This window comes from Mustelus asterias, chromosome 3, assembly GCF_964213995.1.
Source record: "Mustelus asterias chromosome 3, sMusAst1.hap1.1, whole genome shotgun sequence".
In the NCBI taxonomy this organism is placed as follows: domain Eukaryota; kingdom Metazoa; phylum Chordata; class Chondrichthyes; order Carcharhiniformes; family Triakidae; genus Mustelus; species Mustelus asterias.
The window spans coordinates 52,594,873-52,611,575 of NC_135803.1; the positions used below are offsets into that span (position 1 = coordinate 52,594,873).

At 45.9% G+C, this 16,703-nt stretch overlaps 1 protein-coding gene across 1 annotated transcript in view; it reads left to right on the forward strand.

Annotated features, from left to right (window-relative positions):
- The first annotated feature begins 12,218 nt into the window (after nt 1-12,218).
- LOC144483865 (sphingosine-1-phosphate phosphatase 2-like) overlaps nt 12,219-16,703 on the forward strand; it is a 53,041-nt gene continuing 48,556 nt past the window's right edge. The window contains exon 1 of the mRNA XM_078202440.1: nt 12,219-12,335. Coding sequence (XP_078058566.1) covers nt 12,240-12,335 — 96 coding nt within the window. The 5' untranslated portion in view covers nt 12,219-12,239. The remainder of the gene's footprint in view (nt 12,336-16,703) is intronic.

A 16,703-nucleotide genomic window follows, 5' to 3' on the forward strand; every position in this document is an offset into this window, starting at 1 on the left:
CAATTGCTGGATGGAATAGTTCCTTCCACTATCTACACTATCAAAACCATTTGCCATCTTGGAACCCTCAATTCAGTCACTTCTTCGCCTTCTCTTTTCCAGGGAGAACAGTCTTATTTTTTTCAACTTCTTCGCAAAACTGAAGATTCTCATCCCAGGTAACATCAAGGCAATAAAAGCAAAATATTGCAGAAACTGGAAATTTGAAATAAAAATAGGGAGTGCTGGAAAATCTCTGCAGGTCTGGCAGCATCTGAGGAGAGAGAAACAAAGATAACATTTTGAGTTGAATATGAACCCTCTCCAGAAGTCTTTGTCATTTTTGACTCGAAACATTAACGCAAACCTCTTCCGCATTCTTTCTAAAGCCTTTATGCCTCTCCTGAATTGTGATGTCAGAGTTGTCCACAATACTCTAGTTGAGGCCTAGCTAGTGTTTTATGAAATTCTACCATGATCTCTGTTTTTATATTCTCTTCCTTTATTTATAAACTCAAGTAGCCATACACTTTTTAAACCACTTTATCAAATTACTGCGCCATCGTTAAGGATATGTGTTTATGGACATCAGGATCTCTTTCTTCATTTGCACTTTTGAAAAATGTGCCACTTCTAGTATACTGCCTTTCCATGTTAATCCTCCCAAAGCGCATCACTTCACACTTATCTGCATTAAATTTTATCTGCCATGCTTCCATGGACTTCATCATCCTGTCCATGTTATCCTGAAGTCTATAACTGTGTACATTACTGTGTATCTTGTTAAGTTTTATATCATCTGCATTTAAATAAAAATGTTGCTTGCAACACCCAAGCGTAGATGATTTCTAAAAATTTCAAAGAGTAGTGAACTCAGAAATGACCCTTGGGAAACACCATTGAAAGTCAACTCTCAGTCTGAAAAATATATATCACCAACTACCTTTTGTTTCCTGTCACTGATCCAATTTCATATCCACTTTTCCCTTAATTCCATCTTCCAAGTAAGCCTCCTATGAGACATTTTGTTTACAGTCTTCCAAAAACCCTTATATATAACATCAACCTAACCATGTTGTAAGGAAAGGGTTAACAGACTGGCTACATGTTCAGAGAGGAAACTGGATGGGTATAAGACTTGCTAATTACATTAATATTTGTTAATTGCAGTGATACTACTGTAACCAGAAGAGGATTGTGCATGAACTCTTTACATGAAATTGTATTCTGTATGTAATTCCCTGCAAAGTCCCACACGGTGACATTCAGGAAAGGAGACAGAATATAGGTATTGACAGTGAGCACTCAAGAAAGAAGATGGAAGATATGTGTCAATGGGAAGAGTCCCATTTCAGGAAAACCAAGCAGGAAGATTTCAATTAAGGATCACTCCTAAGCGATGTACAGTCATCTCAGATTGACCCCCTGGGGGATAATTCTGGTTTAATTGAAACTGTGTTGATATCGATAGGAAGTGGGCCAATCAGGATGATTTCAGTCAAATACCACCTGAGGGGTAACCGGATTATTTAATTGAAACTTTTGTTTAAAATTCTCAATGAAAGTCTTGCGTTTAGTTTAAAAAGCTGCCCACTGACCTCCAAACTTAAGAAAGAGGTAAAATCACCAACCTTGATCAATCTTCTCTGTTATATGTCAAATAATTCAATCAAGTTAATCAGACATAAATCCATAGAACCATAGAAAATTACAGCTCAGAAACAGGCCTTTTGGCCCTTCTTGTCTGTGCCGAACCATTTTATGCCTAGTCCCACTGACCTGCACTTGGACCATATCCCTCCACACCCATCTCATCCATGAACCCGTCCAAGTTTTTCTTAAATGTTAAAAGTGACCCCGCATTTACCACTTTATCCGGCAGCTCATTCCACACTCCCACCACTCTCTGCGTGAAGAAGCCCCCCCTAATATTCCCTTTAAACTTTTCTCCTTTCACCCTTAACCCATGCCCTCTGTTTTTTTTCTCCCCTAGCCTCAGCGGAATCCATGCTGGCTTTTCTTGATTAAAAGTTAAGGTTTATTCATTAGTCGCAAGTAAGGCTTACATTAACACTGCAATGAAGTTACTGTGAAATTCCCCTAGTCACCACACTCTGGCACCTGTTTGGGTCAATGCACCTAACCAGCACGTCTTTCAGATTGTGGGAGGAAACTCACGCAGACGCAGGGAAAATGTGCAAACTTCGTACGGACCGTGACCCAAGCCAGGAATCAAACCCTTGCACTGTGAGGCAGCAGTGCTAATCACTGTGCCACCCCATAACCCATGGGCTTCCAAATGAAAGTTTATGTTTCCCTAATAATTGTTTCCAATAACTTCCACACTGCCAATGTTAGACTGACTGACCAGTGATATCTTTCTTTTTCCCTCTCCCCTTTTCTGAATCATGGTATAACATTAGCAACCTCCCACACTACTCCTGTATCCAATAGGATTGAAATGTTGTAACCAATGCCACTGCCATTTCACTTGCTTCTTTCAGCAATCCAGGATGCATTCCATTTGGACCCGGTGACTTATCAATTTTTCTTAATGTTAATTTTTTTTAGTACTTCTTCTTTATCCATCACTACCTTGTCAATAACTTTCCTCTCCTCTCCCTTAGTCTAGCCTTTACATCATCTTCATCCTTTGTGAAAACAGATGCAAAGAGCACATTTAATACTTTTGCCATGTCCTTTGTCTAAAGGGCCAATACAACCAGTGGGCAAACTAGGCAATCGCCTGGAAAGGCAAAATTTGGTGGACAGCAGAAAAACTGAATGAACCATTCAAAAAAAATTACATAAGCAAACAAACAGGCTTCAGTGTTGAAAATTAAATGTCTAGATCTACTGATATACATCCACATCTACCAACATTCAGATAGATTTCCATGCATTTACATTGCAGTTTTCCCCAAAATGTCACATCATATTCCTCATTCTATTTATGTAAGTTTTACAAATATGTGCTATTTCAAAACTGTACTGCAAATCAGCTATAATATCTAAGAACATAATTTAATCTAACACACTCAGTCATAATGATATAAATTGTGCCTAAAATCATCCAGTAATTGTTATAGATATACAAAGCATTGCATTATGTGAACCATATTACACAGTAGAATGTGCTTGTTTTCATAGTGTGGAAAGTGGGGAACAATGAAAATGTACAATCTGTATCAAAATATTCTCCTTTATCATGTTAATAAATCTGTAATTATAAACGCAGAACTTTTATTCATACTAATGCACAAAATTCATTTTTAAAGGTTAATTTGATTTTGATTTGACTTATTATTCTCACATGTATTAGTATGACTGAAAAAGTATTGTTTCTTGCATGCTCTACAGACAAAGCATGCCGTTCATAGAGGAGAGGAGACTGTGCAGAATGTAGTGTTATAGTCATAGCTAGGCTGTAGAGAAAAAACGACTTAGTACGAGGTAGATCCATTCAAAAGTCTGATGGTAGCAGGGAAGAAGCTTTGAGTCGGTTGGTACGTGACATCAGACCTTTGTATCGTTTTCCCGACGGAAGAAGGTAGAAGAGAGTATGTCCGGGATGCATGGGGTCCTTAATTATGCTGGCTGCTTTTCTGAGGCAGCGGGAAGTGTAGACAGTGTCAATGGATGGGAGGCTAGTTTGCTTCATTCACGACCCTTTGTAGTTTCTTGCAGTCTTGGGCAGAGCAGGAGCCATACCAAGCTGTGATACAACGAGAAAGGATGCTTTCTATGGTGCATCTGTTAATTGTGTGGAAGGGAATGCAGACTGTACGCTTATCTAATACTCTTCCATTGATACTGTCTGCCTCGACATGAAGATATCCCTCAATAAATCCAACCTTTTTTCTTACAATTTTGAATTCAGAAACTGCCGGAAAAACTCAGCAGGTCTGACAGTATTTGTGAAGAAAGAAATAGAGTTAACATTTTGAGTCTAAAATGATTCTTCTTCCAAAACTGTTTCTCTCTTCACAGATGTTGCCAAACCTGCTGATTCTTTTCCAGCAGTTTCTGCTTTTATTTCAGAACTCAAACATCTGCACCATTTTATCTTTATTGTAGTGTTTAATTCATTGTCACTTCTCTACTAAGAATGCCTACCTTGAAGAAGTTCTGCTATTCTCTTTGACGGAATTTCTGTTTGTCTCTGTCACTGTATTCACCTTCACTGCTTTTCTTTTCCCTGCTGCTGTTTGTTAAGGTGTTTTACCAAAACTCGCTGTCACAGCCACATTTTCTTCTTCAGTGACTGTCTCCAGCTCTGACTTACCTCATGTGGATTCCAACTGAAGTTCCATCCTTCGAATCCCCCCAGGATTATCGGTATCTCAAAGAAATACACAGACTGCTATTCTAATGGCATTCTAAGATCCTCATTCAGCGCCATACATGCCACATGTACGCACTTGAGCTCTTTCTCCAGCAACTCCAACTCAACCTCTTTCATGCTCTCCTTGTCTCCAGCGGTTCCAAAGAAAGGTCATATTCACCTCAAAATATCAACTCTCTTTCTCGTTCCACAGATGTTGCCAGAACTTCTGAGCATTCCCAACATTTTCTGATTTTTGTTTCAGATTTCCTGCATCCACAGTATTTTGCTTTTTCCCAGCCAATTACTTACACTTTATATGTTTATAAATGGTTTAGGGTTCAATTTAATGTTACTCTTAATCTTTTCTCACAACCTTGCCACTACTGCATGGGTTCTGGGTGAGTGTTTCTGAGTTGGGGCAGAGGGGTGGCAGTACGGGGAGTGTGTGTTCCTGGGGGTCTGTGGAGGGGCATGGGGAATGTATGTTGCTGGGGGTCTGGGGGGGAGAATGGGGCGTGTGTGTTGCTGGGGTCTGTGGGGGGGTATGGGGAGTATGTATTGCTGCGGATCTGTGGGGGAGTATGTGGAGTGTATGTTGCTGGGGATCTGTGGGGGAGTATGGGGAGTGTGTGTTGCTGGGGTCTGTTGCGGGGGGGCGGGGTGGTCTGGGGAGGGAGACGGCTGCCAGAGGCAGGACATGGCCGGCATTCACCTCAGGGGCCAGGGGAGGTGTGTGTGGGGGCGGGGGGGGGGGGGGGGGGGGGGTGGGGAGGCGCAGGAGAAGGAGGGAGTGGAGACCCCGGCAGTTCGGCATGCAAGTGTGTGACCATCAGCTGAACATCATGCACGTCTGCACCAGACATCCTGCCAGCATGTATGACAGCTTCATATTGAGGAGATCCAATGTCCCGGAGGTCTTTGAGGAGGAGCCCAGGGTGCAGGGATAGCACGTGGGGGGCATGGGGTACCCACTTCAGACTTGGCTGATGCGCCTGTGTTGAAGCCTGAGACTGATGAGGAGACCCAATATAATGAGGCCCACATTGCCACCCATTCAATAGTGGAGTGGTGCACAGGGCTCCTCAAAATGCGGTTCAGATGCCTGGACCACTCTAGAAGGGCCCTCCAATATAGCCCCCGATATCATCCCACATTGTGGTCGTGTTCTGTGCCCTTTACAATCTGGCGCAGCAGGATGGAGACCATTTTAAGGAGGAGGACATGGAGGCCGACCAGCCGGGTGTCACTGGGGAGGAAGCCACCTAGCAGGAGAAGGACGAGGAAGAGGATGAGGAGGAAGATGACGATGAGCAACACAGCCCAAGCACCGGAGGTCTGGCAGCAGCAAGGATCAGGCATGCGACGGAGGTGAGGAAGGCCCTGAACATCATGTGCTTTGGTCACTAGGGGCCTGTGTTGCCACACCTGGGTTCCATCCCCCCTTCCCCGTGCAGTCCTACAATCTCCTGCAACATTGTAACACCAGAGTGGTGGGCCTGGGTACGGTGTGTTAACAAGTTTCTGTGGCAGGCAGGAGAGTGATGACGACTTGTCATGCGCCATTGTGACGATGCCCTGGTGCAAACTAGTCTGACTCCTACCTGAGCTCTGCATGCACGCTGGCACCTGGGCCCACATCTGGTGAATAAGAGAGCACTAAATCCCCATACAGGGCCCCTGGGCGGTTGAGGCGGAGGCGGGGAGGGAATCTCTTGTGGATCCTGGGGATGCAATGGCGGATGCTGTAAGTTATTACCAATGCATGGCACCCGCTGTAGCCAGTGAATGATTTGAGTTCCTTGATTTCCATAGTAGCAGTGCATTGAGGGGCCTCCCCCACTGACATCAACATGCGAGGACCCTCCGGTGACCGTCGGGGTAAGTGCCTTCCTGTTGGTGACTAATTGGAAACAAGTTAGTCAGAGGTGTGGGGTGAAATAACATTTATTGTTGCCAATAATAGTGCTCTTAAATAAGTGATAATATAAAAACATGAGTGCAAAACTTTAAAGTGCCTAAATATTCTATTTACCCAGTGTTGCCCTTCACCATCTTAGTGTCGCTACAAGTTCCTAACCTTACGTGGCCTAACACTACATCTCAGGGTCTCCCCAGGATGTATAGCGGAGGTAGAGGTGGCCAGCTGCCTACCTTGTGGCTTGTAATGCCCTTAGCAATCGCTGTCTGGAGGACTTGGATCTTGAGGGCTCAGGTTTCCAGGTGTCAGGGATGTATCCATGGCACCCACTTCATCCCACTGGCCTGAGATGCCCCGGTGTAAGGAAGTGGAGGAATCAGAAGGTGTAGCTACAGCCACGGTCTCCTGGTGTAAGGCCCCGGCACATGCTCGAGCCATTCCTCCTCCACTGGGGTTCCTGTGGGCGCCTGGGTCATTCCATGGAATGGCAGTGCTTCTGAGCTCCAGAAGCTCTGGCTTCACTTGGCCCTGCCAGTCCTGGAGGACTACCTGCGTTCTTGCCATGGTGGCCGAGTCCTCTGCGAATGCCCTCTGAGTTGGGGGCCGCCTGTCAATGGCCGCAGCAAGTGCCCTCTGAGACTGGGCCATGCTCTTCAGCCCCTCAGCTATGACCCTCTGTGACTGGGCCACGTTCATAAAGGCTGCTGCCATAACCCACTGTGTCTCAACGCTGTCCCACTTGGTCTCCTGCAAGCTCTGCAACCTCTTAGCCATGACCCTGTGTGAGTAGGCCACATTCGTAAGGACTGCTCACTATGTTTCAACACTATCCTGCTGGGTCTCCTGCAAGCTCTCGAGCCTCTCAGCCAGGGGCTAAAGAATCTCAAGAAGCCTGTTGAGGCCCTTCAGCTGTGGCTTGCTGTGACTTGGCCGTGGCCCTCTGGGACTCCGCTGTGGTCTGCTGTGACTTGGCCATCGCTTGGAACCTGCCACTCATGGTGAGGATTTCCTTTCCACTGCAGACGCCACCCTTGCAGTGTTGGCCTGGGAACCACAGAAGACAGGCAATAGCTAGTCCACCTGAAAGCTTTGGGACTCTTCCCAACAGCCTGCAGTCGGTCCAGTGTTGCTGTCAACCCCTCCTGCATTCCCTGGCTCTGTTTCTGCATCTCCAGCAGCTGAGGGAAAAGTGATTGCAGAGGCCCAGCATGTAGCCTGGGGCCAGCTGAGTCCTCACCTCCAGCAGGCCCCTGCATGCCAGAGGTCTCGGACATTCCTTCCTCCACCCGATGTACATCACCAGATGTGTCCTGTGCACCAGAGAGTGACCCAGATGGCTTGCTACTAACTTGACCCACTGATGTGAGGGTCTCTGGGATGCTGAGTTGTGACGTGGAACCTGGAGCAAAACTGGTGCCGGCCTTGAAGGTCCCTTCTTCCGCTTCCTCCAAGGAGTCTTCTGAGCTGTCAGGGGTAGGATGGGTGGGAGCAGCAGTGGGGGCCGCGATGCCAGATGGCCCAGGCACGTCAGGATCCCTTCCTGCAACACAGGACACAAGGTTACATGCAAGGGAGCGAAAGGAATCTGGGCTGCATGCAAAAAGTGGAGGATTGGCAGGTACTCACTTCTATGCTCCAGCCAGACCATACTGTCGCTAGTGGCTTGCATGCCCTCCTCACCCACAAGCTCCAGTGCCCCTTCCGCAAAGGCTGTAAATTGGGAGGGGAGTGCACAGCGGGATCTGGGTGTCCTGGTGTACTGGTCACTGAAGGTAAGCATGCAAGTGCAGCAGGCGGTAAAGAAGGCAAATTGCATGTTGGCCTTCATTGTGAGAGGTTTTGAGTACAGGAGCAGGGATGTGTTGTTGTAATTATACAGGGCCTTGGTGAGGCCACACCTAGAGTATTGTGTGCAGTTTTGGTCTCCTTTTCTGAGGAAGGATGTTCTTGCTCTCGAGGGAGTGCAGCAAATGTTTACCAGGCTGATTCTGGGGATGAGGAGAGATTGACTAGGTTAGAATTGTTTTCGCTGGAGTTCAGATGAATGAGGGGGGATCTCATAGCGACTTATAAAATTCGAACAGGACTAGACAGCATGGATGCAGGGAAGATGTTCCCGATGGTGGGGGAGTCCAGAACCAGGGGGTCACAATCTGAGGATTCAGGGTGGACCATTTAGGACGGAGGTGAGGAGACATTTTTTCACCCAAAGAGTGGTGAGCCTGTAGAATTCATTACCACAGGAAGTAGTTGATGCCAAAACATTGAATGTATTCAAGAGGCGGCTGGATATAGCACTTGGGGCAAATTGGATCAAAGGTTATGGGGAGAAAGCAAGATTAGGCTATTGAGTTGGACGATCAGCCATGATCATAATGAATGGCGGAGCAGGCTCGAAGGGCCAAATGGCCTCCTCCTGCCCCTATCTTCTATGTTTCTATGTGAGGACATGGATCTCAGGCACACCACCCCCTGTCTTCGCCCTCTCCCAGCGATTATGGTTATTCTTCTCCTGTGGGGACAGAAGGAGCCTTGTAAAATCTGATGGCACAAGTCCTGCAGAGTTTCAGGGGGTGGCCCTCAGAGGGCAAGGGTTGTGATACTCTTGTGGGGAAGAAGGGAGATGCTTGGGGGTCAGGGGCTGGAAGCATGTAGAGTGCTGGGGGTGGGGGAATCTGGGGGTCATTTAGAGGGAAGGTCCTAGATGAGTTTAAACACTCACCCTGCTGCCCGGAAGAGGTCATTCAGTTTTTTGCGGCACTGCTTCCCGGTTCTTCTGGCCAGTGTCTTGGCACTAACACATGCTGCCACTGCCTCCCAAGATGCAATTCCATCCCTTCCTCTGGACGGCATCCTGCTGGAGGGGAGAGGGTGTCCCACCTTGCCTCCAGCAACCTGGTCAGATCGTAACCAGAAAAACAGGGAGCAGTCATTCTGGAGGCCATTTCTTCCTGCACTGCCTGCCTGCCTGTCCATTCTTGGGGTTTTTATGGAGCTCTCCCTTGTTAGGACAGATCAGCTGCAGGCAGTTTGGGCGAGTCACATGCCCGTTAGAGCATTCCACTGAGTTTAATGCAGTTTGCCTTGTTACCATGGAGGGTGAGCCAAGTCAGCACTTGCAGGTGTGCTGATGGAGGCGGGGGCTAGCGGGGGGTGGGGGGGAGGGATCTTTACCTCTGTGATGATCGGGGGCAGGGGAGAGAGAGAGAGTTACGTTAGTCAGCCATCTGATGATGGGGGTGATGGGGAGGTCTTGTGAAAGGGGGTTTGGGCGCAGGGGAGGGGTGGGAGTGTGGGATGGGTAAGTGAATCAGTAATGTTGGGGGGGGTCTCCGATGTTTTTTGGGGCGGGAGGGGAGGCTGTATCTGTCCCAGAGGGGTTCTGCCAGCAGAGTTGTTTTTTTATCCGCTTTTCCTGCGCATGCGCAGTTTGTGGCTCTGATCTGGGCTGCAGGTTGTCTGGCGAATTAGACCCCACCTACTGCCTCTAATGGCTAGAAATGGTCTAGCCCATAATTTCAAAGACTGAGTGCATATGATTGGGCATGAAAACTTGCCCGAAAAACGGATCAGGAACTCTCCCGTTTTCACACTAGCTGGAAGCTTAGAACAAATCTCGTAAAGTCCCACCCTTTGGGTTCTGGACCCCAGTCAACATCTAGGTGAAAAATAATACTCCCTCTATTCCTTCTACTATTACCTTAGATCTATGCCTCTGATTATTGACCTTTCCATTAATGGAAAAGACCCTTTCTCTCCACTCTATCTATACCCTGATAATTCTATAAATCTCAAATAAATCTCCCCTCAGTCTCCACTGTTCCAAAGAAAATAACCTCAATAGCAAAATACCATCAATGCCGGAATTTGAATTTAAAACAGAATATGCTGGAAACACTCAGTGCAGAAGATCTGGCAACAGTTGTGGAGATGGAAACATTAAATAATTCAGTACAATGGCCTTTCATCAGGACTGGGAAAAGTTAGAAATGTAGGTAAATGCAAGGTAGACAAGTCCTCAGGGCTGGATCAGATCTATCCCAAGTTACTGCAGGAGGCAAGAGAAGAAATAGCTGGGGCCTTAACAGAAAAATTCACATCCTCTTTGACCACAGGCAAGGATTAGAGAATAGCAAATGGATGTTTCCTTGTTTAAGAAAGGAAACAGGGATAATCCAGGAAATTATAGGCCAGTGAGTCTGTCGTCAGTGGTGGGGAAGCTTTTGGAGAAGATACTGAGGGATAGGATATATACACATTTGGAAGAAAATGGACGTCAGCATGTTTTTGTACAGGGAAGGTCATGTCTCACCAATTTATTATTTTTTTAAATTGATTTATTAGTCACAAGTAAGGTTTACATTAACACTGCAATGAAATTACTGTGAAATTCCCTAGTCACCACAGTCCAGCGCCTGTTTGAGTCAATGCACCTAATCAGCATGTCTTTCAGAATGTGGGAGGAAACCAGAGCACCTGAAGGAAACCCCATGCAGACACGGGGAGAAAGTGCAAACTCCACACAGACAGTGACCCTGGCCAGAAATCGAACCCGGGTCCCTGGTGCTGTGAGGCAGCAGTGCTAACCACTGTGTCACCGTGCCGCCCCATTTGATTGAGTTTTTTGAAGAAGTGACAAAGGTAATTGATGAGGGAAAGGCTGTGGATGTAGATTATATGAACTTTAGTAAAGCATTTGACAAGGTCTCACATGGTAGACTGGTACAGAAACTAAAATCACATGGGATTTGGGGTGGGTTGGCTAGATGAATACAGAACTGGCCTGGTCATAGAAGACAGAGAGTAGCGTGGAAGCGTGTTTTGCAGAATGGAGATCTGTAACTGGTGGTGTTCCGCAGGGATCAGTGCTGGGATCTTTATGGTATATATAAATGATCTGGAAGAAAATTTGGGTGGTCTGATTAGTAGGTTTGTGGATGACATAAAGATTGGTGGATTTGCTGCTAGTGCCAGGAATTGTCAGAGGATATAACAGGCTATAGATGGATTGGAGACTTGGGCACAGAAGTGGCAAATGGAGTTTAATCCAGACAAATGCGAGGTGATGCATTTGGAAGATCAAATTTAGGTGTAAATTATACCGCAAATGGCAGAACCTTTAGGAACATTAACATGCAGAGGGATCTCGGTGTGCAGGTCCACAGTTCCCTAAAAGTGGCAATGCAGGTAACCAAGGTGATTAAGAAGGCATGTAGCATGCTTGTCTTCATCAGCTGGAGCATTGAGAACAAGAGTTGGAAAATCATGTTGCAGCTATATAAAACCTGTATAATATAGGGACAGGTCCTTCAGCCCTCCAAACCCGTGCTAACCATGATGCCCTAACTAAACTACAAAAAAAAGTCTTCTGCTGTTATTTGGTCCATACCCCTCTATTCCCTCCCTATCCATGTACCCATCCAGATGCCACTTAAATGTTGCTAATGTACCTGCTTCCACCATCTCCTCTGGCAGCGCGTTCCAGACACCCACCACTCTCTGCATGAAAAACTTCCCCTGCACCACTCCCTTAAACTTTCCCCCTCTCACCTTGAACCTGTGCTCCCTTGTAATTGACACATTTGGAGTATTGCATGCAGTTCTGGTCACCACACTACCAGAAGGACGTGGAAGCTTTGGAGAAAGTGCAAAGAATTTCTGCCTGGGCATCTGTCACCTCCCTATTACATTTGTGAGTGGCAGACTAGGAGATGCCACAGATGTCCCTTGTGCTGCCCTGGAACGAACTGCTCGCATAAAAGTTCAGAGCGGCTGTAAGTTTAAGGGTCACAGGTATTGGGTGTCTTCCTGTTCCATGCAGTGTTAGCTCGGACAGTATGTGGCAGAGGTGGTCCACTATCTCCCAGGACAGACGCAGTCTTCTCGGCACGACAGCTCGAAAAACTGAAGATAGGAATATCGACGCCGGAAGATTTTTGACTGCCACTGTCTCCGACGTTGTTCCTCCATGTGTGGTCCTGCGCCCTGAACAGCTGCAGCTTGCTGGTCCTGAATATGCACAGCAGCACGTCATTGTACCTGCTGCTGGTCAATTCCGATCAGTGGAAAGGCCAACTCAACAGGCTCTGTGATTCTCATGAATCATGCACGGTAAGAGTGAGAACACCACTGTGAGTGCGGAGGAGTCGTCACAGAGCCCTGACCCTCATCGCTCCATGCATCTGTGACTTCTACCCCAGTGCTTCCCATTTCCTGTGTGAATTTCTGCTCTCCCTCACACCAGCCCCTCTGACACTACAGCCATATCCCCACATAGCTTCCTCTGTACTCCAACAGGATGAATAGTGTTGAGCCTCTATTGTCTCATGGCATCTGACCCGCATATTCCCCACCCACACTTGTCCCCTGCTAACGAACATAAGTCCCGACCCTGCACATGTTACAGTGACAGAATGTATGACGGCAAGGTCTGCATCTCGATGGGGCAAGAAACCCACGCAGACATGGGGAGAACGTGCGACTCTGCACAGACAGTGACCCAAGCCTGGAATCGAACCCGGGTTCCTGGTGCCGTGAGGCAACAGTGCTACTAACCACTATGCCACCGAGAAGCAGCCAATATTTCCAAAGTTTAATATCTATTTTGATGAGTGTACTCAGCAGAATATTGAAGCTGGTGCACGGTAGCAAACTTTACAGGTAAGGTGTCAAGGCTTGGAAATTTTTCAAATTACTTTTGAGTAACATAGCCCTCAAGGTCAATGGAGGATGTCCTCCAATATGAGAAGATGGAAAGCAATACACGTATTTGACTTTTTAAAAAGTTAAACAATTACAGATAAAAGCTTTCAGAATGTGGGACACAAGAAAGATTTAAATGTGATCATTTTTCAGACACAAGGAGGAAGATCTTCTGTATGGGTGATTTAAATTAAATCATAAATGTGTTCTCTACACTGGCATTTAAAATTTCATGAAAAAAAAGCAGAAAAACAAAATCATCCACTCAGAAATGTCTCATTGGGAAACTACAATTGCCAAAGAAATGAAGTTTTTGTTATATGAACAGATCCACCTAAGAAAATTGGAAATTTTCGAGATATTTCCTTATTATTTTTACAGGTTAATTTGTAATCTCGACAACCTAATTAAAAAATAAACTAGCTTTGGTTATAAACTAATTTTAGTGTACTTCTTTTGCAAAGGTACAAAATATTAAACTTTTAAGACTGAATAAGCTAATTCAAAGTTCATTGATTATTCCAGTAGTAACTGGGACTTTATATTTGGTGTGTGCAATCAAAACAGAATGGTGATACTACAGCAAAAATAAAATATCCAGCTCAGGTTACCATGGAGTTGATTTTCACCCCGTTGTGATAAACATTGCGGTGCACTATTTACTGACTGGTCCGTGCTGCTGCACAGTCTGCTATGATTTTGACCAAGACAGCTGTAGGCCTACTTAAATAGACAAGTTTGGGTCCTGTGTCATCTGGGACCCCAATTCAATGTTGGTATTTCACTGGATGGTACCTGCACTCTGCCCAGTGGAGTTGAGTCCTGAAAGGCTGAACCAGCAGTTCTTAAAGGGGCAGCTGCAGGCTGCTCTGCAACTGGGGAATAAAATCACCATGGCACTTAATTCTGTGGGGCCAGAAAGAACATCCCAGTCCCGTAAAAATATTCACACCCACTGCCAGTAGCTGAGATCCCATATTCTGCCCACCCCAACCCCTCTTGTCACCCATTGCCACCTCCCCATTACAGGCCTAATTACAGGCCTAAGTTCAAATCTTTCTGTGGTTTCTCCCCTGTCTCCTCTCAACTCCTCTCTGAACTCATCTACTTCATAAGACCCACATTTTCTCCCTTCACCCAATCCCATTAAATGTGAATATCCAACTTCCTTTCCTGATGCCCACGTTAGCTGGTAATGTTAATGAATCACTCTCCTTACATATTGTCCCTTCTCCTTCAAATCTGCTGTCCTCTCCAACTTTCTGCTCACAAAACTACTACTGCCAAATTTCCAACTTCTCTTTCCTCTCCACAGCCCTTGATGCTGTTGTCTCCAAACTTCATTCCTATTTTTCCAGAAACTCTATGGTTAAACCCTTTCATGATGTGGAGATGCCGGCGTTGGACTGGGGTAAACACAGTAAGAAGTTTAACAACACCAGGTTAAAGTCCAACAGGTTTATTTGGTAGCAAAAGCCACACAAGCTTTCGGAGCTCTAAGCCCCTTCTTCAGGTGAGTGGGAATTCTGTTCACAAACAGGGCTTATAAAGACACAGACTCAATTTACATGAATAATGGTTGGAATGCGAATACTTACAACTAATCAAGTCTTTAAGAAACAAAACAATGTGAATGGAGAGAGCATCAAGACAGGCTAAAAAGATGTGTATTGACTCCAGACAAGACAGCCAGTGAAACTCTGCAGGTCTACGCAACTTTGGGAGTTACAAATAGTGTGACATGAACCCAATATCCCGGTTGAGGCCGTCCTCGTGTGTGCGGAACTTGGCTATCAGGTTAACCCTTACCCTTTCAATCAGGTTTCCACCAAAACTGCTCTTTTAAAAGTCACAAATGACATCCTATATGACTGACCATGGTAAACCACCCCTCCTCGTCCTTCTCAACCTCTTTGCAGCCTTCGAGACAATTGACCACACCATCTTCTTCCAACACCTCTCCAGCTGGGTGTGACTGCACCCACCTGGTTTCATTCTCATTTATCCAATCATAGGTAGGGAACGACCTACGATGACTTCTCTGCCCACTCCAGCACTGGTGTCTCCCAGTGATCTATCCTAAACCCCCTCATCGGATTTGTTGGTGAGATCATCCAAAAACACAACATTGCCACATAAACATACATGATACCCAGTTCTAGCTCATCTCTATCTCCCTTGATTCCACTACTGTTTGTAAATGGTCAGACTGCTTGCTGATGTTCAATTTTAGCTGAGCAGTAATTTCCTCCAACTAAATTTTGGGAAGGCCCAAATCATTGCCTTTGATTCGGGCCACAAACTCCATTCCCTAGATAGTAACTCCAACTCTCACCCTGGCAACTGTCTGAGGATGCACCCCAGACATACTCTCTTCCACCTTCTTCCATCGGGGATAAGATACAAAAGTCTGAGGACATGTACCAACCAATTCAAGAACAGTTTCTTCCCTGCTGCCATCAGACTTTTGAATGGATCTACCTCGTTTTAAGTTGATCTTTCTTTGCACCCTTAGCTATGACTGTAACATTATGTTTTGCATTCTCTCCTTTCCTTCTCTATGAATGGTATGCTTTTTCTGTATAGTGCACAAGAAACAATATGTATGCAGAGTGGCAGCGGAAACAACTGTATGCCAATACATGTGACAAAAATAAATCAAATCAAATCAAAAGGTGCACCCAGACTGTTCATAAACTCAGTGTAATATATAACACTTCGATGAATTTCTGACACATATCTGATTCACCATTGAGACTGTCTAATTCCAATCCAGTAACATGAGCAATGCTTTAATATTAAACTTCTCACTCTGTTTTCAAATCCTTCTGTGGACTCAAATCTGTATTCATCTCCAGCCTCATAAATCTCTGAGATGTCTGCAGTCCTTCATTTCTGGCCTTTTGTGACTCGCCAATTTTCATCACTGCCCCAATGCTGGTCCCATAAGCCCTGGAATTATCTTTCAAAACATCTCTGCCTCTCTTTCCCCCTTTAAGACACTTCTTAAAACCTACCGCTTTAACCAAGTTTTTGATCAGCTGCCTTAATGGTTAGGTGCATTAGCTATGCTTAATTCTTTCTTAGTGTACCTGAACAGGCGCTGGAGTGTGAGACTAGGGGAATTTCACAGTAACTTCATTGCAGTGTTTACGTAAGCCTACTTATGACAAATAAATAAATTTTAACTTTAATGGGCAACATTTAACTGAGTCCTTAACAGCAAGCATGATGGCGAGTGGGCCAGGATACCTGATTCTGATTCTGAGTCTTGGGGAAACTGTTCCCAATAAAGTCACGGGCGGGAAGTATCCAACATGGAAATTCCACATTCTGATGATGGATGACAATTAGACTCATTAATGACTTGACACCGATTATCCCTGAGCCCACTGGAATTTAGTAATAACTCACTACCATAGGTCTCCCGTCGCTCCTGAAGGGATTTTCACCCTCTGGTGTCCTTGATCCTATGGGAGGCCTAGCATGAGTGCCTGAGTTCACATAAAATGCATCAGGTCTCCCTCACAGAGGCGATACAGTGCTCCCATCAGTGCTCCAACTGGGTGGGTGAGGGTGGCTCGATCACAGGAACTAAATCCTGTCCAACATCCTCCTATGACACTCAGTGTCAGGGAACAGAGGCCACAGAGGCCCCCCAGGGGGTTGGGTGTGTGGTGCCCCTGGCACTGCCCAAGGGACAAACTGGCACTGCCCACCAGGCACCTTGGCACTGTCCACTGGGCACCAGGCAGTGCCAAGAGGGTGGGGCCATAG